Below are 25,223 nucleotides of genomic sequence, written 5' to 3'. Positions count from 1 at the left end.
GACACCATGTGTCTATCTCGTCTCCTTCTGGGTGTTGCAAACATATGCACTAACTTATAATACCCTGTTCCACAGTGTGGCGCAGGGTATAAAAATGATTGAATCCGCAATTTTCGTGATTGAAATCAAAGAAATGTTTGTGCGTAGTGACGGCACTTTTGCGAAGATATAATAAAGGAAGTAAGATTTATCATTTCATAAAAAATTTTACTATATTTGAGGAAAACTTGTTTAAGTTACGTTTTTGTTTATTTTTATGAATGTTTTATTATCAGTGAATAAAATTGTTATTAGTTGTAAATTCTTACTCCCCATGAAGAAATCACCGATAGGAAATTTCCATACCTTGTTCTAAATATTTCTAATTGATTCCTGTTCAGGATTTTTACTGAAACAAGTAAATTTTATTATTCTACAAAGAAATTTAACTTATAGGAAATAAACTGACTAAACTAAATTGGTGAAAATTTTTGCAAGAGGATATTGATAGAGTGGTGTGGAAGATAACAGGCTATCACTCAATCATGCCTGTTCTGGGTCTCATTTTTTTTTGGAATTTCTAATCAAAAATTATAACAGCTGATTTTTCTGCAATATTTTTTTTACAGACAGGAAACATAAACCTATTCTGCAGAAAGTTAAAATATGGAGAACAAGAAAAAACAACCCCTAAAAATATACACCAATCAGAACAAGTTTTTGTTCAAATTTTAGAGTTTTATAGTCTTATTTCGTGGCATGTTGAAAATCACAAACAAGTTTCAAAATATGTTATTTATTTGTGTTAATAATCTTCTAACTTTGCATACGATAGCTGTACACATGGCCCACACATAAAAATGTCATCGGCCTTGAAGGCTTTATATATTACTGTCAATAAAGAAAGAAGAAAAATGTTCGTGTAAATTTTTCAGGTCTGTGACGGTGTAAAGTGTAGTCCAGATTACCTCTTAAGCGTGACACCTCACGAAAGCGATACATGTGTGTACCAGAACAGTCACGATTGTTTTTAAGAAAACGATTGATCACCTATGTCCCGATGTAATTCTAGTATTCATAATAGTTAAGTTGACAAAGATGTCACATCGATACAAAATTGCGCCAATGTCAAGCAAAACTCATTCCAACTACATATTCCCATGAAAAAGTTATGCGCATTCAAAACACATCTTCCGTAAAGGCCGGTGCTATGTTCGGGGTTCGTGTTGAAAATCATTATTTTTGCGAATACTTCAAAAATAATTATACTTATAAATGAAAATCAACATATTGCTGCTCTCTTCACGAAATCTAGATAAAAAAAGTCTGCACAGATGAGTTAAATTATTTGATTGGAACTATTTGAAGGAACCGCGAAAACCGAACACAGTACCGGCCTTTATATATATAGTACCCAAATTACTGCCTTTTGTTTTACTAACATAGAAACATCTAATTAGAAGACACATTCTTACAAGACTCCTTATCTTTATTAAAATATCAGTTTAGTAACAACTAACCGTTTACTTTTTTTTGCTAGGATCTTCATTTTCAGCATTTTCACGAGCTTGTTTAGCGCGGATGCCAACAAGGCGTGCATCAGAGCGAGCTTTACGTAGAGTAGCGAATGCTTTGAATTTCTTCTCGTCCTTTGTGACTTCACGGAATTCAAGGATAGGCTGTTCTTTCTTAATGGGCATAACTTCACCCTTGAGTTGGGTAGCCAATTTACATTCTTCGAGAGATGACTCGCCCTTGCGCACCTTCTTCTCGTTGATGGGGAAGAGAATTAATTTGCTCTTGTATTCTTTCAAGCGCTGGATATTGCGTTGACGGGATTCAATCGATTTGTTTTTGCGCCTGCGATCGACGGCTATACCAATAGTTTTAGCGAATCCGGCAGCGATACCAGCACCCTGAAATCATCCAAAATAAATAAATAAATAAGACTTTGTAAATTGATCTTGTTTTTACCTTCAACTCTTCTAAAGTGAATCCACGACCGGCACGCAATTTAGTATGGTAGCGGATAGTGGGACATCTGACAACTGGACGAAGTGGACCGGCAGCAGGACGGGGAAACACTGCTTTCGCTTTTTTAATACGATTCTGGCGCCTGCGGATCTTGCGGGCTGGCTGGTTAAACCATGTCTTGACATGCCGTTGCCACCACTTATGGAAGTGAGCATTTGGAATCATATTGTTTCCCTTACCCATGTTTGTTGTTTAGTCTACAAGAAATAAAATTAAATGGAGCATTTGCAGAACGGAATATTAATACAAGTACAATGACGTGAACACGTGTTCCCAGCATCGGCTTTCTTTATCAGCAATAATTTCATACGTGATAACACGAAATTTTTTAAGTTTCATATAGGAACACCAAATAAAACATTTCTAGGTGCTTTTTATGGCAATTCATTGATACACTTTTGCATTTAATCATATTTCATTTCAGCCACAAATTTTTACGAACCTTTCCTTCCCAACAACGAACCAAAAAGGAAAAATGCAGCCAACATTGAAATATTGAACAAAAAATTCTTACATTAAATAGATTACTTTTGATTACAACTCTGAACCTCAAACTAAATAGACCGTAGTTGCACTGATGTCAAACCATGATAAAAATAATCAGGTAATATGGCCGGTACTATGTCTTCTCTATAGCTGAGTACTATTTTCAGTTTTCAAGTTGAAAACCAGCTTATTTTCAAGGTTACTTTTTTATTAATTAAAGGCCGGTATGCACCTCTAGCGAAAAATTTCATTCCCATAAGAAATGCATTGCTATTTATGCTAACGAAATTTTCGGTAGCGTACAATTTCGTAAGCTGGTAAACCAGCTAATCGCAATTTTTAAAAGCGATTAGCTGGTTTAAAATTTGTGTACACAGCCCTGTTTTTTTGTTGTAGACTTAAATAAATTTTTGCCACCGAAAATTTCGCTAGAGGTGCATACCGGCCTTAATTTAGAAATATAAAATTATATACAACCAATTCCTTGGATCTTTTCCATCCATTATTTGAAAAGACTTGATCAAAATATAATCGTCTTCATAAATATATTTGTACTTTTAATTTACAGCCTATTTCTGCTATCCGAATTCTAGTCTTCGTTCGCATACAAAACGAAAAACAGCTGATTTTGGTTTCTCTAAGGGGTATCTAAACGAAAATCGAAACGAAAGTCAATGCGAACGAAGACGTAACGTAACCTCTAAAATTGGGTTTCTCTAACTCGATTCGTTCGCATTTTGTCGAACTGAAATGTCAAAACCACTCACTTGGTAAAGACCTTTCGTTTTGTGGAAAAGTCATTCGTAAATAAGGAAAAACTTAATAATTGATAAATTTATTAAAGCTTTTGATGTAAATGTGTGATAAAAGTGATTTATATCGATCTATATTTTCTTTATAACCGTCATAGAGACCGTTTAAGAGAAAGCCTAACACGAACAATCACGTACATTTCGAATGTAACACTCATTAAAAGGATAACTGAACTGTAATTAATGCAGAAATATGGATATACAAATCTACGCGAAATATGGATATACAAATCTTATATCTACGCGGGCTAATTTGTTAAAAGAATTATTGAGCGAAACCAAATATCAGATGCGGGAAAAGTTTGCCAAATAAACGGCGATGCCAGATTGAATTTTATGGAAAATAATTTTTAAAATGTATGGGCCTTTTTCAGGAAATTGAAAAAAATTGAGATCTGGTAATGCTAGCATTTGACAGTAACGTAAGCCTTGCGAACGAACTAAAGAAAGTTAATTCGTTATTAAGGCCGGCACTATGTTCATTCATACGAATAATTGTATACAAGTAATTATTTAGCACATACCCTGCCAATATCTTTTGAGTTTGACGGCGCTATTAGAATCCCCACCACGTCGAAAACAGTCGTATACGATATTGGATATCGATATTGGAACTCATCGGAAAAGCGCCGTCACTATTGAAAAGTTTTACCACGCCAAGTTACTACAAAAAAGAATCGCATGAGTGCAATTATTAGGTGCCTTTTTCGATAAATGTAGAACGACGCCAATAACCCTGCCAACATTTTTTGAATTTGGGGACTCTTTTGAGAATCCCCACTACGTCGAAAACAATCATATACGACATCAAAAACTCGTCGGAAAAGCGCCGTCACTATTGAGAAGTTGTACCACGCCAAGTTACTACAAAAATGTTTCGCATGAGTGCAATTATTAGGTGCCTTTATAGATCAATTTAGAACGACGCCAATAAGGGACCCTCCAAACAATCAGAAAAAGTGAATTTTAAGATAGTTGTAAAAGAATCATTGTGGTCGAGTAAAACACGTTTGTTTAGATATTTATTAATTTGATTAAACATTTACAAATTCTTAAAAATATAACATTTATACCACTATCACATTACATTTAACATAATTTTTGGCATTAATGATGATGTTGAGTTACAAGTAGCGAGTTACATGTTGCTGCGTCTATCAACCAGTGTTTTTATTCCATGGAGGCAGCGTGTCTGTAAAATATCTGAAAAACAATCACTTTATTCCATTTGGAAAATCACCAAATTGTTCACCAATATACCTTTCACAATTTTAAGCGTATAATCTATGTTTTCAGAACTTTATTTTCGTTTTTATTTAATTAAAATATAACAAGCTGGTTGCGCTTGGCGTTTCACAAAAAAATGGCTTTTTTAACAGTAGGGATGGCAAATTACTTGCATGTACTTTTTGATGTACCTTTTCATGATGGTTGAAGTGACATTTACGAGTCTGTGGTAACGATGAGGTTGAAATGGAACTTTGAAATGCTGGCAGGGAATATCTCCTTCAACTCTTTGAAAAAGTGAATTTTAAGATAGTTGTAAAAGGATCATTGTGGTCAAGTAAAATACGATTGCTTAGATGTTTATTAATTTGAATAAAATGTATAAATTATTCCAAATATAACATTTATAATAATAAAAACACAACGAACATAATGTCTTAAGGCCGGTACTATGTTCATTCTTGCGAAAAAATTTTATAGAAACCATTATTTCGCACATAGAAAGCAGTGTTTATTTAGGTAACAGGGAGCACTATTTAAAAGGGAGCGCTATTGAATTAAGTTGGTGGTTGCTGCTTGCTATTACAAAATTACCCGATGCGAGTCAAATTCAAAATTAACATCGTTGCAAATACTTTTCAACCTAAATTTGTATGAATGATATCCCCACTTCAAATTGAAAGTCAAAGCCAAAATTCTATGAATTTTGTATAATTTATTCATTTCCATCAAAATAAAATATATAATAATACACTACACTACAATACCAATTGATAAATAATAATCTTATTAAACATATCAACAAATAAGAACAAAAAAAAAAACAAACAACAAAACTTTAAATATGTTAAATATTTTTGCATTGATAATTCGATTTCCTTCCTGTTGGTGTCATAAAACAACATTAAAATTTATTAACATGCGGGCAATTTGAAATTAGGAACGTACTGGACCGCGTGTTAGAATTGATTTCCAGCAGAAGGAATTCACAAAATATCCATTTTAAACTGATAATAGCATATGAATGAAACTGACGATGTGATGCACATTTTCATCCAGAAGTTGTTGATTTCAACAATTTGTTGTTTTTAACAATTTTAATTGGTTGCACTTGTACCCCCATATTCATATAAGTTAACGTAAAATTTAAACCTACTATTACCATACAAATTCCTTCGATAAACTCTCAGCAAATTATTATGAATATGGGCATTAATGTTTCTGGAAACTTTTTCTTGTCGATAAGCCACTCATTTTTCATTGGTCAGCTTCTTAATGTTTGCAAGAATGTAGCATCCAAAGATTTTAGTTTTCTGCAAAGAGATTTAAATTCCAGTTAATTGTCCACCAGTTCCAGTTAATTGTCCACCATTTTTTCATCGGTCAGCTTTTTAATGTTTTCAAGAACGTAGAATCCATAATTTTAGTTTTCTGCAAAGAGATATACATTTAGTGACTTCCTTAAAGTTTTATTTCATTTTTTATTTTCACTTATCTAACTTTATAAACTATTTGGTTATTTGTCTAAAATTTTCCATTTTTTTATTTCGTGCAATTGACCACGAACTTCGTTGCACAAATAAGTATTGAAAACCACATGGTTTTTTTGTTGCATTTTAGGGTAGTGTTTTGTCAAAGTTTTCTCATATTATCTTCAACACCTTTTCAAAGATTTCGTCAACATTTTGGCAAATTGCAAGTAATTCGCAAAAAATTTGAAGATGTATTGAAGATGAACTATTTCAAGTCAAGTTGAATTTATGTTGAAAATTATATTTACCCTCAAACTGAAAAGTTGTTGCATTTGAAAAACGCTCATCCTGTGTTTATTGGGTAACATTTTATTTTTCTTTGGGCAACTAATCTGCTACTCCTTTGATCCTTTGTATATTTTCGGAAGAAAAATGTGATCTGTGTTGACGTTATAAACCCACACAAATAGTTTTAATAAATAAATTATTTCTTAATTCACATTGCAAATGGCGCTATGCTATAAACGTCAGTTTTTCAACTCGAAGAAAACGAAGTACCACAAATGGAAAAAATTTCGCTAATTTTTCGCATTTCTTGGTTTTGTATGGAGTTTCAACCGGCCTTTAAGGCCGGTACTATGTTCATTCTTGCGAAAAATTTCATAGAAATCATTATTTCGCACATTGAAACGGTGTTTATTTAGGTAACTGGGAGCGCTATTTAATAGGGAGCGATTTTGAATTAGTAAGTTATTACACCCAAACACACACATACTCCTAGCCCTATATTTAAAAAGAAGAAGAATGTGCAATTATTTTTTTTAGAAAATAGTTTTGTTATTGAAAAAATACAATACAAATCTAGCAAATAAGTTGCACTATATCAAACCAATATTTAATTTATATTTATTCAACACATATTTTATTTTACATACACAATTCACATTCAAATATACATATGTGTGTGTGTCTGTATATGTGGTTGGTGCAAGGCATATTAATTAAAGGTAAAGTCACGAGCAAACGTGTGTACACCCCATGATATTTAGAAAGTCAAACTAAAATGGCAGGTCACTTAAGTTGACATTTTGTGTATGTGTAGTGTTGTTGTATTGTAATATTTATGTACACAAAGAATGTAAACAAACATACTAAACGTAAACAAAGCCTTTGACAAGATTAATGTCGATATTAGTCACCTGATTGCATGACTTTACCTCTTTAATATGCCTTGTGGTTGGTGGTTGCTGCTTGCTATTACAAAATTAATATTTTATTTTTCCTTTGGCAATTGATCTTCTACTCCTTTGATTTTGTGTACACCCAGAGAAATGGTTGGTTGCAATTCGATCATTACAATAAGGAGATAATGACAGTAACTTATTTTTTGTTACAAGAACAACAAGGCATATTAATTAAAGGTAAAGTCACGAGCAAACGTGTGTACCCCCCATGATAATTATAATGTCAAACTAAAATGGCAGATGACTTAAGTTGACATTTTGTGTATGTGTAGTGTTGTTTTCAGCCAACAATTGTTTATTACAAAGAACAAAAAGTTATTTGAAGTTAAATATATGCCTAAGGCAGACATCAATACAAAACAACAAAACAAATGGGGCGAAATTTTTCCGCTACATAAGCGAACGGTATCCTTGTCTCAGTGAATTGGCCTGGGAACAATGCGTAAAGGCCGGTACTCTGTTCGGTTTTCGCGTTGAAACTCCATACAAAATTAAAAAATGCGAAAAACTAGCGAAATTTTTCCATTTGTGGTACTTTGTTTTTTTTTTCGAGTTGAAAAACTGACGTTTATAGCATGACGCCATTTGCAATGTGAATTAAGAAATAATTTATTTATTAAAAATATTTGTGTGGGTTTATAACACAAACACGGATTATATTTTTGTTCCGAAACTATACAAAGGATCGAAGGAGCAGCAGATCAATTGCCCAAGGAAAATAAAATATTAATTTTGTAATAACAAACAGCAACCACCAACTTAATTCAATATCGCTCCCTTTAAATAGCGCTCCAAGTTACCTAAATAAACACCGCTTTCTATAGGTAGGTACTATGTTCGGTTTCCGCAGCGAAATCCCATACAAAACCAAAAATGCGAAAAACTACCGAAATATTTTTTCATTTGTGGTACTTTGTTTTTTTTCGAGTTGAAAAACTGACCTAAAGCGCACAGTCCCTAATTAGATCGTGTTAAATCCTTCCATATGTTGAGATTAGTTAGTTTCAAAACATGGCGCCATTTGCAATGTGAATTAAGAAATAATTTATTTATTCAAATGATTTGTGTGAAATTACAATACAAATGTGGTTCGCATTGTTATTTAAAAATGCAATAAGATCGATTGACGAAATAAAAATAACTTGGAGTGGTGTTTTCGTAATAAATCCGGCTCCCTACTACATGATAGAATAGAAATAATGTACATAACATGAAATTTATAGAAAAGTGTTAACAAAATAAAGTTCTATTTAGTGAATTTCATTTTACAATCGTTTCTTTTTACTGGGTATAGGGATAATAAACACAAATGCTGGCCGTGCACCGTAATTATAAAGAAGGCAGTGCGATTGATGTTGCAGTACTATGGTAGCTACGAATGGAATCACAAGAATAAATTGCTATATTCCAAAAATAAAATGCAAAAATTAATTATGCATATATCTTGCATTTTATCGATTCAAAACACTGGTTGAATTTTATAACGTGACTGAAATAGTTATAAAATTATACATTGGGAGAGTATAACAAGAAACATTCTTCAGTAAACCAGCCACTTTGCATCTCAATGTATTAATTTCAGTCAACGAAGAGTTCCTGGTATAGAACACTAACATCCCTTTGTGACGAATTATCTTGCGAAATATAAGTCGGGAACAGTGACTTTTGCTTAGGAACTACCCTTGAACGTGAGTTATAGGCTTATGTTGATTGAACAAAAAGTTTCACTTTGACTATAGCTATTGTATGGTGTATGTGTTTTAACTGGTCACCCCATGATGTTGTTCCCCCCGAGGTAACAACATTGGCAAATAAAATGGCGTTATTATCCTTTGTGGGAACCGTGGTGGTGACCACTGGATTTGAAATTGCTAGTGAGGCGGCAACAGCATGGGCATAAGTACACTCTTGTCCGCTGGTATTGCAATGCGATTGTGTAGATATTGTGGATACCAACGAATTAAGTTTGTTGATGAATGAGTCCATTGCTGCGCATGATGTAAAAGTTAGCATAACACCGGAATTATATGTTTGTTAGATGGGCGTTACAAATTGACGGTATCCATTTGGAAAAGCTGAAGAAGACGACAATGTACCACATGTCGTTAAAGCTGTTGCCGAATGTGGTAAGACACCAGGAGTAGAGCGGCTGGCGTTTTATTCTTAACAATTATTAGTGTCCAGTGCTGTGTGAGGTTTGGTTGCAAAACAATTTAAAAACTGGTAGAAAAAACTTTTCAAAACAATTATCATGAATGCGTGTGTGTAAACAATCTAATCAGCTGCTGCGTATACATATGTAATAATTTTATGACGTTTGGCGATGTTGTCAACAAAATTTCGGAGAAATAAACGCGAAATATTTCCAAAATGGCTGTTTTCTTCCTTCGAAATCTAGTGTCAACACTCTCATTTTTCAACGCGAAAGAATGATTTAGGGACTTTTTTTCGTGGCAATAAACATAGTACCTACCTTATGTGCGAAATAATGGTTTCTATAAAAATTTTTCGCAAGAATGAACATACCCAATAAACACAAACGTTTGAAAAATGCTAAATTTCAACAATTTTTCAAACATTTTTTCAAAGGATTAGGGTAATATTCAAGTTGAGAAATTGTTGAGAAAATCGTGTTCTCAACAAAAAACAGACATTACCCTCAACAGTGAAATTCAACACATTAGCAATAATATCTCAAGTGTTATCCTCAAATTGAAATGCATCGCTACTCAATAATTTGTCAAACAATTTTCGATACGAGTCAAATTCAAAATTAACATCGTTGCAAATACCTTTCCAACCTCAGTTTGTATGATTGATATCCCCACTTCAAATTGAAAGTCAAAACCAAAATTCTATGAATTTTGTATAATTTATTCATTTTCATCAAAATAAAATATATAATAATACACTACACTACATAATACACTACAATACCAATTGATAAATAATGATCTTATTAAACATATCAACAAATAAGAACAAAAAAGAAACAAACAACAAAACTTTAAATATCATAAACATTATTAGTAAACACTTTTGCATTCATAATTCGATTTCCTTCCTTTTGGTGTCATAAAACAGCATTAAAATTTATTAACCTGCGGGCAATTTGAAATTAGGAACGTACTGGACCGCGTGTTAGAATTGACTTCCAGCAGGAGGAATTCACAAAATATCCATTTTAAACTGATAATAGCATATGAATTAAACTGACGATGTGATGCACATTTTCATCCAGAAGTTTTGATTTCAACAATTTGTTGTTTTTAACAATTTTAATTGGTTGCACTTGTAATGTTTCTGGAAACTTTTTCTTGTCGATAAGCCACTCATTTTTCATTGGTCAGCTTCTTAATGTTTGCAAGAATGTAGCATCCAAAGATTTTAGTTTTCTGCAAAGAGATTTAAATTTAGTGACTTCTCTAAAATGTTGATTTAATTTCATATTGACATACCAATTATTATAAACTATTTGAAGCAGTTCCCGTTAATTGTCCACCATTTTTTCATCGGTCAGCTTTGTAATGTTTTCAAGAACATAGAATCCATAATTTTAGTTTTCTGCAAAGAGATATACATTTAGTGACTTCCTTAAAGTTTTATTTCATGTTTTATTTTCACTTACCTATTTTTATAAACTATTTGGATATTTGTGAAAAAATTTCCATTTTTTGATTTCTTGCAATTGACCACGAACTTCGTTGCACAAATAAGTATTGAAAACCACATGGTTTTTTCGTTGCATTTTAGGGTAGTGTTTTGTCTAAGTTTTCTCATATTATCTTCAACACATTTTTAAAGATTTCGTCAACATTTTGGCAAATTGGAAGTAATTCGCAAACAATTTGAAGATGTATTGAAGATGAGCTATTTCAAGCCAAGTTGAATTTATGTTGAAAATTATATTTACCCTCAAACTGAAAAGTTGTTGCATTTGAAAAACGCTCATCCTGTGTTTATTGGGTAGTACCGGTCTTAAGTGTGGAGTGACATGTAACAAGTTTGAGGAAATAATTATGAGCTTCTTGTGTATTCTATTTAGGTTCCCGATTTTGATAATCTTTATTTGGATATGAATGGCATTATTCACAATTGCTCCCATTCCGATTATACAAACATCCATCTCAACGTAACAGGAGGATATGTTGAAGGACATATTCAACTATATTGACAAGTTGTTTTTTCTAATTAAACCACATAAATTATTCTTTATGGCCATTGACGGCGTGGCCCCTCGTGCAAAAATGAATCAACAGCGTAGTAGACGTTTTCGTTCAGCCAAGGAAGAACTTTGGAACGATTAGCACAGAGCCTAGGTGAAGTGAGAGAACACGAACGATTCGGTAGCAATTACACCAGGAACAGAATTTATGGACCGTTTGCATGAGGCATTGCGCTATTTCATAAAAAATTATTGCTGATCCTATGTGGCAGAAGTGCAGAGTTACCCATCAAAAAATTTGGAAGTTCTTCCAAAGGCACAACTTTAAAAGAACTTCCAGAAGATGTACTCCCAATGATGTTCTTTATTTTAACTACACAGGAAGTTCTTTTCATTCAATTTTTATAACATGTTTTATTCATATTTTTAATTGGTAATTTTTTAAATTTTTTGTTTCAAATTGGTTAAAAACTGTTTAAGAATTCATAAAATGGTACAAATTATTTAAATTTTGTCGAAAAAATGCTAAATTCAATATGAAAAAATTATGAATTTTTGAAAATATTTGAAGTCAAACGTTTCAGACAAGCGTTAGGTTAGGTTAGGTTATGTGGCCGCCCGATGTATCAGGCTCACTTAGACTATTCAGTCCACAGTGGTGAACTTCTCTCTTATCACTGAGTGCTGCCCGATTCCATGTTAAGCTCAGTGACAAGGGACCTCCTTTTTATAGCCGAGTCCGAACGGCGTTCCACATTCCAGTGAAACCACTTAGAGAAGCTTTGAAACCCTCAGAAATGTCACCAGCATTACTGAGGTGGGATAATCCACCGCTGAAAAACTTTTTGGTGTTCGGTCGTAGCAGGAATCGAACCCACGACCTTGTGTATGCAAGGCGGGCATGCTAACCACACGGTGGCTCCCCAGACAAGCGTTAGAATCCATTAAAAATTATAAAAAATCACAAAAATTATTTATTATTTATCTTTGCGATATTATGAGGTATTGCTCAATTCTATTTGCTTTCCGTGCAGATGTGTCCAATAAATAGTTATATGATATAAATACATTGTCTGCATCTTCAATCAATTCTTTGGCTCCATAATATGGACACATTTTGAGTTTTTACCTACTTTAACCAAGTCTTCAATGTCCATTAAATCCAGATCATCTTTGCGCGATTCCACACGATGATGAAAGGCACAAGTTCTTTTTTGGGCTCGCAATCGACAAATCGATCTGTGTTTTATTTGAATTGCCCTGTTCTCGCAGTACCTCGGGATATATACACAATTGATCTCTGGATCCCAAAACCACCGCTCTCGTAAATGAGTAAGATGTCCGCTTTAATTCTTACATAGCTTGCGTTAGTTGTGAATGGGTACCTCAAGTACCCATAATATATATATTATTTTAGGAAGACCCCAGCTACCACCCTTGGGCTTTGCACGAGCAATCATTTACAGGTGCTCCGCCTAAATAGGATTGTTTTTAAAATAATTGGTGGCGGTGCTGTTTGTTGTATTTGCATCTTCATTTCCTCTTTTCGGGATTGCAGCCATTCCAAAAATGAACATAAGCTTTTACCGGTTCCTATGAGAAAGTTTTTGTTTTATTGGTAATTACATTGTTATACATTATTTTATATCCGTTGGGGATTACAGAAAACCATTTGATCCATCTCGTAGACATATGATGACCTTTTCCATATAAGCTCTTTGAACTTCATAGGGATCCCATGATTTATTGCTATTGCATCTCTTAGATTCCTTAATGCCTCAATTCATACACTCGAACCATAGTGTTTCAGTTTAACAATACATTCTTCAACATTTATTTGCCTTATGCCTCCGTCATATTGTGATTCTTTGAGCTGTTCCCGAATTGTAATTTTGCGCACTTTGAATTCGGTTTTACGTTTTTGTGAACATAGTATATATATATAAATAAAAGAGATTTTTAAGAAAATTCTTTTATTTTCTCCCCAGTTTCTAACAAGTAGGCAAAAGTTTCGTAAAACTAACCCCCCAATAAACACAGGATGAGCGTTTTTCAAATGTAACAACTTTTCAGTTTGAGGGTAAATATAATTTTTAACATAAATTCAACTTGACTTGAAATAGCTCATCTTCAATACATCTTCAAATTGTTTGCGTATTACTTCCAATTTGCCAAAATGTTGACAAAATCTTTGAAAAGGTGTTGAAGATAATATGAGAAAACTTTGATAAAACACTACCCTAAAATGCAACGAAAAAACCATGTGGTTTTCAATACTTATTTGTGCATCGAAGTTCGTGGTCAATTGCAAGAAATTTAAAAAAAGGAAAATTTTAGACAAATAACCAAATAGTTTATAAAAATAGGTAAGTGAAAATAAGAAATGAAATAAAACTTTAAGAAAGTCACTAAATGTATATCTCTTTGCAGAAAACTAAAATTATGGATTTTACGTTCTTGAAAACTTTAAAAAGCTGGCCGATGAAAAATGGTGGACAATTAACTGGAACTGCTTCAAATAGTTTATAATAATTGGTACGTCAATATGAAAAATTAAATCAACACTTTAGAGAAGTCACTAAATTTAAATCTCTTTGCAGAAAACTAAAATCTTTGGATGCTACATTCTTGCAAACATTAAGAAGCTGACCAATGAAAAATGAGTGGCTTATCGACAAGAAAAAGTTTCCAGAAACATTACAAGTGCAACCAATTAAAATTGTTAAAAACAAAAAATTGTTGAAAACAACAACTTCTGGATGAAAATGTGCATCACATCGTCAGTTTAATTCATGTGTTATTATCAGTTTAAAATGTATATTTTGTGAATTCCTTCTGCTGGAAATCAATTCTAACACGCGGTCCAGTACGTTCCTAATTTCAAATTGCCCCCATGTTAATAAATTTTAATGCTGTTTTTTGACACCAAAAAGAAGGAAATTTAATTATCAATGAAAAAGTGTTACTAATAATGTTTAAGGTATTTAAAGTTTTGTTGTTTGTTTTTTTTTTTTATCTTATTTGTTGATATGTTTAATAAGATTATTATTTATCAATTGGTATTGTAGTGTATTATGCAGTGTAGTGTATTATTATATATTTTATTTTGATGAAAATGAATAAATTATACAAAATTCATAGAATTTTGGCTTTGACTTTCAATTTGAAGTGGGGATATCATTCATACAAATTTAGGTTGAAAAGTATTTGCAACGATAGGGCTGTTTTCTTTTTGCACTGGATACCCTAAGCAGTCACGGACTAAAAGAAAACAGAGTACTCGTTTATCCAGGACATCTCCAAAAACTATGCAACACTGTCATCAGCTGTTTAAAAACAATCACAAAAAACAAGTGAAATCTTACATTTTTAATGCATGAAAGGCTCAAATAGTTATAAATATGTACTGCTGCGATTATTCATGACACTGTATCACTTTGAATTTCATGATATACGATAAATTAGTCACAATAAACTGCTATTGTGAATCTAAAAAGCGTTACTTTATCAAAATACAATCTGGTAACTGTTACGAGCCGCTTGGCGCTGGAGATGCTCGTTTTGGCCAGCTAACTCACCCGGACTCCCTTGGGTGTGAGTTCATCCCAACTCCAGCCTAACGACCGCACCAATAAAAATAAACGGACTGCATCTACTTGCCGAACATCACCCCGAGATGAAGGAAGATGGAATCCTTCAATTGCCCACCCAACCATGGTCATCTACCTCCCTGGATAAAAATTTCACTTATGACCCCTGATGACCCAACCGCCGGTACCCTTACTCCGCCATACTAACCACCCTTATACAACCACTTTAACCAGTCATGTTAAGTCTACACATTTCAACTTATAATCATTATAATTTTATTTCTTCATAACTTATAGGCTAAATAAAAAATATAGATGATATGGGATTTATAGTTTTTCTTAATTTATCAATGAAATATATGGAAACCAAAACAAAAGGTATAAAAAAAGGATGAAATTTAAAAAAAAAAACAAATCACAAAAAAAAACTTAAATTTTTCCTAACTTGTTCAGAACCCTCAAATAGTATTTCAGACCCGATATCAACCACGAGTACACAAAAAAAAACTATATTTTTAAATCCCAGAAACTTTTCCCTCAACCTACCCTAATGAGCTCGTTAGGAAAGTATATTTTCTACGAGAGAAATGGGAAACTAATTTTAATTTGAACACTTTGGGGATTCTTTACACGAATAATAAAAAAAATAAAATAATATAAGAAATCGAAATATATATATATATATATATATATATATATATATATATATATATATATATATATATATATATATATATATATATATATATATATATATATATATATATATATATATATATATATATATATATATATATATATATATATATATATATATATATATATATATATATATATATATATATATATATATATATATATATATATATATATATATATATATATATATATATATATATATATATATATATATATATATATATATATATATATATATATATATATATATATATATATATAGAACCAAACGAAACTAAAATAAACATATTGTTACGTTTTTATATTTAGGCGTTTTTAATTACCCGACAATTAAAACACAGTTCTTTTAAATAACGACAATCTACAATTTATTTACTATGACTTCACCCTTTACAATTCGTTCACACTGAAGTTATTCGTTTGACGCTTTAATTAAGACTGACTCGCAAGCAGCATGCGAGCGCTTTTATATATGACGGTGTGGCAATACGAGAACATTCTGGTAGCACTACAATATTCTGGCAACGCCAGAACATTCTTAGACAATGCTAGAAGGATCTACGACCATTAAGTAATTCGTCTGGTGGCTGCCAAACACATACACACTCACATAGATATATGCTCGCATTACTACAACAACAATGACAATAGACAATGAGATGAAATGAGAAAGCAAAATAACAAAGCAAAGGGGTTGTTATTCTATGAGAGAGTAAGAACTAACATTTCGGTAAGCAAACAAAAGAACATAAAAGAAATTCAGGAAAATACTAGAAAATTAATAGATGATTCCAACAAGTGATAGCGAAATTTTATCGTTACAATTTTAAATTTTAAATTAACGGAAACTAATTTAAATAAACTTATATCTATAATTATCAAATTCGTAACACTGCCTCCCGCTTAAGCCTGTTCGTCCCGAACAGGCACAGAACCTGTTTCGTAAGGAGCCAATCGTTCCAGATGTACAACTTTCATCTTTGATCTAGGGCTGTCGTCCTTCTGAATCCGGTATACAACATCATTGATCTTCTTGATGACCTTGTATGGGCCTTCCCACTGTGTTTGCAGTTTAGGACACAATCCTTTCTTTCGTTGCGGGTTAAATAGCAGAACCAATTCTTCTTCTTGGAAGCCCTCAGTATTTACAGCACGATCGTATCTCGCCTTCATTCTGTTGCTGACCATTTTTATTTTGGTGCGCACTGATTCGTGAACTTCACCGAAAGTGTTTGGGATGTCATTTCTGTTTTCTTCCATGGCGAGCTCATTAGGTTTAGCACCGAATATCAGATCACCAGGCAACTTCAACTCAGTTCCGAATAGAACATTGGCAGGTGTTCGAGAGGTGGAATCATGAATGGCAGATCTATACGACAGCAAAAACTTTGGTATATGCTCGTCCCAGTCCCTCTGGCCGTTGTCCACTACTTTTCGAAGATGTTCCTCCAGAGTGCGATTAAACCTTTCTACCATGCCATCGGATTGTGGATGTAATGGCGTAGTCCTCGTTTTCTTGATACCAAGGGATTCACACATCTCTTTGAATATGGCCGATTCAAAATTTCTTCCCTGGTCTGAGTGAATCTCGGACGGCACACCGTAACGACATATCCAGTTTTTGTTGACCACATCCACAATCGTTTTTGCCTCTTGGTTTGGAATTGCATACACCTCCGGCCATTTGCTGAAGTAGTCCATGACCACAAGGACATAACGGTTTCCAGAATCACTTACTGGGAAAGGGCCTGCCACGTCCATTGCTATTCTTTCAAACGGGGCTCCTGGTCTATATTCTTGCATAGGACCTCGACTTTTCCTTGTTGGACCTTTCGCCTTCATGCACTTCTCGCAATTGGCTACCCATTCAGCAATTGATTTCTGGCATCCAACCCAGTAGAATCGTTGCTTCACTTTCTCGGCGGTTTTGGTTATTCCCAGATGACCCCCACTGGGACCATTATGGAACTCCGCCAAAACGTCTCTTATTTTGGAATCTGGAACGATGATCAAATTTCGGCTGCTCTTGCCATCTTCGCTTTCCCATTTACGTTGCAGGGATCCATTGACTAGAACTAAACTATCCCATTGAGCCCAGTATGATTTCATAAGTGGACTTTCGGCTGCTATGTCTTTCTTACTGGGCTTCTTGTTCTCTTCCTTTGCCGAAATAATTTTGTTCAAAATGGGATCTTTACGCTGTTCTGTTGGCCAGTCCACTCCAGATTCGATGTGTAACAGCCGAATATCAACAATCTCCTCCTTATGTTCAGCTTTCGAGTAGTGCTTGCATTCTATACTGCAAGGTCGACGTGACAAAGCGTCAGCGTTACCGTGTTTTCCACCTTTTCTATGCTCGATACTGAAATCATAGCTTTGGAGCCTCTCGATCCAACGTGCCAGTTGAGCTTCCGGATTCTTGAATTGGAGCAACCATCGTAGAGCTGAGTGATCAGTCCTGAGCAAGAAGTGTTGTCCATACAAATATTTATGATAATGTTTTACACCCTCTATGACGGCTAGCAGCTCTCGTCGCGTTACACAGTAGTTCTTTTCGGGCTTGGACAACGTTCGGCTGAAATATCCGATGACCTTCTCCTTGCCGTCTATCTGTTGGGATAGCACACCTCCAATACCATGCGCGCTAGCATCTGTATCCAAAACAAATTTTTCGCCCGGAATAGGATACGCTAGAACAGGAGCTGAACATAAAAGTTCTTTTAAATGTTGGAATGAATCCTCCTGTTCGTCGCTCCACTGGAACTTCTGACCTTTTTGCGTCAATTTATGGAGACTAGCGGCGATGCTGGCGAAGTTTGGGACGAATCGTCGGTAATATGTACATAACCCAAGGAAACTTCTTAATTCGTGGAGATTTCGGGGTCGTGGCCAATCTCTGACAGCTTGGATTTTGTCTTCATCGGTGGATATGCCCTCTGCAGTCACATGATGACCCAGGTATTTAACTTCCCGCTGGAAAAGGGAGCATTTCTTTGCGTTAAGGCGTAGACCAGCGGCTGACAATTGCTGGATAACGTCTTTCAAGTTCTTAAGGTGCTCGTCAAATGTTTTGCCCATCACTATGATGTCGTCCAAGTATATCAAGCACGACTTCCAGTGCAACCCCTTCAGTACCCGCTCCATCAATCTTTCGAAGGTAGCCGGAGCGTTGCAGAGCCCGAACGGCATTACATTGAATTGCCAGAGACCGCCATTAACGCCAAAAGCCGTCTTTTCCTTGTCTTTCTCGGCGATCTCTACTTGCCAATATCCACTCTGCAAATCAAGCGTAGAAAACCATGTTGTTCCGGCTAGTGTGTCCAACGTGTCATCAATGCGTGGAAGCGGATAACTGTCCTTTTTGGTGACATCATTCAGTTTTCTGTAGTCCACGCAGAATCGGGTACTTCCATCTTTCTTTTTGACCAGCACAACTGGGGAACACCAAGGACTTGATGATGGCTCGATCACTCCACTCTCCGCCATTTCCTTTATGAGCTTTTGAACTTCGTCTCTTTTTGCCAGGGGAACACTTCGTGGTGCCTGTTTTATGAGCCTTTCTTCTGCGGTTTTAATTTCATGTTTCACTACAGATGTTCTTCCTTGATTTCCCTTTTCAGAAGCAAAAGCACAGGCGTTTTTCCACAACAATTGCTTGGCTTTATTTCTCTCTGACGGCGATAGATGACGTGTCCAAGCCTCGACATACGCTTCTAGATGTTTTCTCACTGCTCCATGTGTCTTTGATGAGTTGCCTTCCAAATTGACTATTGCCTCGGCTGGTGTACATTTGCCAATGTCAGAAAATTTTACAATTTGCTCGTGATTGTCAGACAAGTTCAAGACACGAACTGGTATTAGTCTCTCTTCGTTCGTTGTTACCAGGGCATTTGCTATCAAGATGTTGTTGCTTTTGTTTTCTGCTGGTTCAACAACCCACAATTGGCCGACTTCACAATCTCCATTCATAGAAACCCATATAATTGCTTCGGCATTCGGTGGTATAGACTCTGACTGGCTCGTTGTCAAACGTCTGACAGGTGTATTCCCGTCGTATCCCACGTTTACTGTTATTTCGGCATCGCACCATGTCATTACACGACGCTTCATATCCAAATTGAGACCAAAAGCAATCATGAAATCCGCTCCAATTATAACTTCGTCTACTATATCGGCCACAATGAAATCATAAGTAACGGATTTGTTAGCAATAGTTAATTTTACGGTGACCTTTCCATATACGGTTGCGGGTTCCCCTGTAGCCGTGCGTAGCTTGACTCCAATCAGTGGTGTAACTTTTCCTTTTACTAAATCAGATCTAATGATAGACTTTGATGCACCAGTATCCAACGTCAAAGTACGCTTGTCGCCATTAATAACACCCGCAATAGTTAAATTGTTATTTTTCTGTTGAACTATTGCTATGGAGATGGTGGGGCATCGTCTGTGGGAGCCAGCTCTTGCCCCGCTGAACTAGCTCGATTTAGTTTAAAGGTGACTCACTTGACTGTGGGGTCACCTTCTTATGGTTATTGTTTAATGGAGATGGTGATGTGGATCTTGACCGTTTGCGTCGTGCTTTGCATTCTCGAGCTAGATGTCCAGTCTTATCACAGTTATAGCATTTGATTCGGGATTTAGTTGCATCCTGTTTCAATTCTTGCATTACCTGCTTCATTGCCTCTTTCATCGAGTCAATGATAGATTTCGATTCTTCACACTCGGTCTCTACTCTACGTACTTTGTGAATTTGAGGCCGTGCCAGCAATCTCGCAGTTTCTTGCGCAAGTGCAAATGTTACTGTTTCTGCGAATGTAGCCTTTTGTGACGCATATGTTGCACATTTTATGTCTGGGTCTCGAATGCCATTCACAAAGGTCTCAATTTTGATGCGGTCCACAAGTGGGTGACTCTCTCCTGGGTATGTCAGTAGCACCAACCGCTCAACTTCTGTTGCAAAGTCTTGTAGAGTCTCGTTTGATTTCTGGACTCTACCTCTTAATTCCATTCTAAAGATGTCTTGCTTGTGCTCTCCACCATACTTGCGTTGAAGCGCCGCTATTACTTCATTATAGTTATTTCTAGAAACAGCGGGAATGCTTTGTATCACATCAGCAGCATTGCCCTTTAATGCCAATAGAAGTTCAATTGCTTTATCATCGTCATTCCACAAATTTCTAGAAGCAACCATTTCGAATTGGAATTTGAAGACATCAAATGACGTTGAGCCATCGAAAACAGGAGTTTTGATTTTTGAGCCCTCGATGACGCGCACTGGACCACCTTTAATTTCCAGCTCTGACATTTTTTTCTCGATGTGCAGAAACTTCTCATCATGAACCATAATTTTCTCATCCACGGAAAGAACTTTCTTATCCAATTCCACAATTTGATTTTCTATATGGTCCACACGTTTCTCCATGCCTTCAGAAATTTGTTGTAATTTTTCGTTGACCATTCTAGAATTTTCGTCGAATTTTTCTTCCATTTTTCTAGAATATGCTTCCATTATTTTGCTCAAAGCATTGAGCATTGATGTGTAATCCACAACATTCGAAGCCACAGATGGAGTTTCTACACTGCTTGTATTGACGAGTATTGATTCATCAATGTCTTCCTTATAATCAAACTCATGCGTCGCAATGTCCATATTACGCCGTTCAAACTCTTCCAGTAGACGCTTTTGAAGCTGGGCCTTATTGCCTGTTGTCGGCAGCTCCAGTTTGCTCAATTCCTTTTTTAAGTCTTCCACTCGAAGCTCATTAAACTTCATTGTAGATTTTTTTTTTCGTAATCCCACTTCTGACACCAATTGTTACGTTTTTATATTTAGGCGTTTTTAATTACCCGACAATTAAAACACAGTTCTTTTAAATAACGACAATCTACAATTTATTTACTATGACTTCACCCTTTACAATTCGTTCACACTGAAGTTATTCGTTTGACGCTTTAATTAAGACTGACTCGCAAGCAGCATGCGAGCGCTTTTATATATGACGGTGTGGCAATACGAGAACATTCTGGTAGCACTACAATATTCTGGCAACGCCAGAACATTCTTAGACAATGCTAGAAGGATCTACGACCATTAAGTAATTCGTCTGGTGGCTGCCAAACACATACACACTCACATAGATATATGCTCGCATTACTACAACAACAATGACAATAGACAATGAGATGAAATGAGAAAGCAAAATAACAAAGCAAAGGGGTTGTTATTCTATGAGAGAGTAAGAACTAACATTTCGGTAAGCAAACAAAAGAACATAAAAGAAATTCAGGAAAATACTAGAAAATGAATAGATGATTCCAACAAGTGATAGCGAAATTTTATCGTTACAATTTTAAATTTTAAATTAACGGAAACTAATTTAAATAAACTTATATCTATAATTATCAAATTCGTAACAATATACTACTACATAAACTTAAAAACTAAGGACATAAAAGGTTCATTTGGCTTTGTTTCACCAAAACCGAAGATGGATTTTTGTATTTCTTTCTTTCCCTTATAGTTGCGCCTAAAAACGATTTTTGACTAATACATATATTTTTGGTCTCCACTTATTGGCCTTGCTTTGGCAACACACTCTCGTCACCGTGCACTCTGTTAATAAACAGTAACGTAAATTTCAGTGGAGCTTTTAATTTTAATTCGGGTCATCAACCAAACAGCGCAATTTTAGCACGGACAATAAATAGTTTACACCGCCACCTGTTGCAATTGGCTTATATTGCCCCAACCAGGTGACTCCAAGATTAGATAATCGCAATTATGGGTGTTGAGCTCCACTATACAGGGTAGCTCGAACTGGCTATTTCGGAGTGGTCGTTTCTTTAGGGTGGTTCAGACCACTTGACGCAGCATACAACAAAACGACGGTTTATACGCAAAAAAAATCTTGGAACTATTTTCCTACCTTACAGTTGCTGAAGGAACTGGTCCTCTGTCCCAAATCCTGATGTATCTTATCCTCTGCCTCGCGGTAGATTTATTTCCAAAGATTTTCCTATAAAAACATTCCACTTATCAGAAATAATGCACTTTTTCTACCTTTCTTCTCATAAGTACTCACTTCAATAAAGAAATCCTTTTCTCCTGTTTGAGATTTTCCCCGAAAGCCTTGATTACTTGACCCTGATATTCCTCCAGTGAATTCTGTGCCAACTATAGATTTAAACAAAAATCACTCCATGTCTTTATCTTCTCACAAAAATACAAACACAAATTCTCAATTTCCTTTGCTCTTTACGAACCTGTGAAAACGTTTTATTTTTTTTACTTTTTTTCAACTTTGAAATGCACTACACTGGCTGTACACTCAACACCACTATGCTTTATTACTGATGGCTTCTTCTCCTATTCCTGGTCCCTTTTATAATCTCTCTCATCTCGTCTGGAAAGTTTCCAAACCCATATTTTCCCCTTATTATGCGGTACTTTCCCGCTAGTAGCCATATTGCCTATTATCCTATCTCATTTGAACCTATATCTTATTCATTTCGTTGCGTCTTTGCCGCCTATAGGTACCGTGGACCCATGAATGAATTTACGACATTTGAATTCTACGCATATTCATTAGGGCTGTCGTTCGGGATCGATTTTTAAAAATCCCGGGATTCGGGATTTCAAAATATTGAATCCCGGGATCCCGGGATTTTTCGAGATTTTTTTCGGGATCCCGAAATTTTCGGGATTCTTTAAATATTTTAATTAATAACAATTTACAGCGCCAAAAAATTGTTGTACATTAAACCAATTTATTTAATTAATTCAATTTTATTAACAACAAAAGAACATAAGAGTAAATTTAAAAGCAATTTTAAATTGCTATCATACTTAGCGAAAAAAAAAAATAAATGAAAAAAGCCATTTCTTATCGCAATCTTACTCAGCAAACATTTTAAGGATTAGGTTAGATTAGGCGTATTTTCGTATACTTGTGATAATCCTTTTGTACTTCGATTTAAGTAAAAATATCGCAGCATCCAAATTTTTGTCAGATAATCGCGATCTTGTCATATTTTCGACGGACCTTTTATCATTGCTTTTTATTTTATGTGGCACGAATTCCATTTCACATGAACTCATTATTCAAAGGTCCTTCTCGTTCATTTCGATTTTTGATGAAATTGTGCTCTTTAGTATACCTCATGTATAATAAATTCTTACTCAAGATGTTTATTAACTCAATTTGTCGGTTATGAAATCTAAGGGCCGTTTACACTGAGTGAAGACTCCAATTTATTAATAAACAATCTTAAAAAACCACAATTTTATCACATTGGTATTATTTTTTCGGGATCCCGAAAAATCCCGGGATTCAAAATAAAAAATCCCGGGATTCGGGATAAATCCCGTCCCGAAAATCCCGGGATTTCGGGACGGGATTTATCCCGAGTGACAGCCCTAATATTCATATACGTTGGCAGTCGGTATTGCCATCCCTAAATACTCCTTAGTACTACTCTATGACTACCACAAAAAAACAACCCTGCCTCAACTGACTTCTCTGACAGAAACATGCAAAACAAAAGAAAACATTGTAAACAACAAAACGAGAGCGAAGAGCCACAGCAGGAAATTTATTAAAATTTAATATTTCAAGATAAACCCGTTCCTGCCTTGCCCTGTGGATATACACCAGTCGCATAAACGACCTCCAACGTCCATACAAACCAACCATCACAACCTCCCTTTGCCCTTTGGAGAAATTGAAATGATTTGTGTCACCAAAGAAATATTTTATGCTCTTTACACACTATCAGTTATTCCGGACGACAGTGCTCGTGTCGAACATATCCCATATAATGGACACTTTATATATTAAGTCCGAAGGCATAATCGATACTGCTGCATGTTTATGGGATCGATAACACATTTACCGATTATTTAGTCATCGCCGACAAGTCGTATCGATCCGACACACTGTAAGATTCTTTACAAACACCGACATTCCGTCCGGAATAACTGATAGTCTGTAAAGCGCATTATTGGCACAACTCATTTTATCAACGTGAAGACAATTTGTACGTTGGAAACATTTCTTTGGAGGGTTACATTATCAGTCCAATTTCACTTATGGGCAAATTTCAACAGTTGTCGGCCAACAAGCGCATTCAATGAAGCCTTTCGGAATCGCAGTGCTACCCCATAGATACCACAGAAGTGCTATTGCAGGTACATCCTAATGGAAGGTAAAACTACCAGGCACACCGACCTTACTCCACCGAATAGATAATATCTGCCCATTGTGGCAGACGTTATCCTCGGCCGCAACCCCGTCAGGTCCCCTAATGTTTCCTTATTTTATCTTTTACAGCTCACATGCCATTACCTCCGCAACATAACACCGACTAGACTTGCACTGATGAGATGTTCTGGATAGAACACCAGTGCAACGATGTTCTGGATAGCCCATACAAATGCTGCATCCAGTGTTAAAAGAAAACAGCCCTGATGTTAATTTTGAATTTGACACGCATCGAAAATTGTTTGACAAATTATT

The 25,223-nt window shown here is 35.2% G+C and overlaps 1 protein-coding gene and 3 long non-coding RNA genes across 4 annotated transcripts in view; 1 reads left to right on the top strand and 3 right to left on the bottom strand.

Annotated features, from left to right (window-relative positions):
- Window positions 1-1,435: 1,435 nt before the first annotated feature.
- Window positions 1,436-2,583, bottom strand: RpL13 (ribosomal protein L13). Its single transcript, XM_075295341.1, has 3 exons — window positions 2,456-2,583; window positions 1,954-2,210; window positions 1,436-1,895 (listed from the first exon to the last, which is right to left on the bottom strand). The coding sequence occupies exons 2-3, from the start codon at window positions 2,194-2,196 to the stop codon at window positions 1,503-1,505; spliced, it is 636 nt and encodes a 211-aa protein (XP_075151456.1). The 5' UTR covers window positions 2,197-2,210; window positions 2,456-2,583; the 3' UTR covers window positions 1,436-1,502.
- A 1,627-nt stretch (window positions 2,584-4,210) lies between these two features.
- Window positions 4,211-4,806, bottom strand: LOC142223022 (uncharacterized). The gene is made up of 2 exons (XR_012718494.1): window positions 4,572-4,806; window positions 4,211-4,514 (listed from the first exon to the last, which is right to left on the bottom strand). It is a non-coding gene; the product is annotated as an uncharacterized LOC142223022 (long non-coding RNA).
- A 5,301-nt stretch (window positions 4,807-10,107) lies between these two features.
- Window positions 10,108-25,223, bottom strand: part of LOC142225557 (uncharacterized) — a 102,371-nt gene continuing 87,255 nt past the window's right edge. The window contains exon 3 of the long non-coding RNA XR_012719324.1: window positions 10,108-10,649. This is a non-coding gene — a long non-coding RNA (uncharacterized LOC142225557). The remainder of the gene's footprint in view (window positions 10,650-25,223) is intronic.
- On the top strand, window positions 13,873-14,063 carry LOC142226311 (uncharacterized). Its single transcript, XR_012719652.1, has 2 exons — window positions 13,873-13,954; window positions 14,020-14,063. It is a non-coding gene; the product is annotated as an uncharacterized LOC142226311 (long non-coding RNA).

This window comes from Haematobia irritans, chromosome 2, assembly GCF_050003625.1.
Source record: "Haematobia irritans isolate KBUSLIRL chromosome 2, ASM5000362v1, whole genome shotgun sequence".
NCBI classification, from domain to species: Eukaryota; Metazoa; Arthropoda; class Insecta; order Diptera; family Muscidae; genus Haematobia; species Haematobia irritans.
Note: the sequence above shows the minus strand (reverse complement) of the source record. Positions and strands in the feature narration are given on the sequence as shown.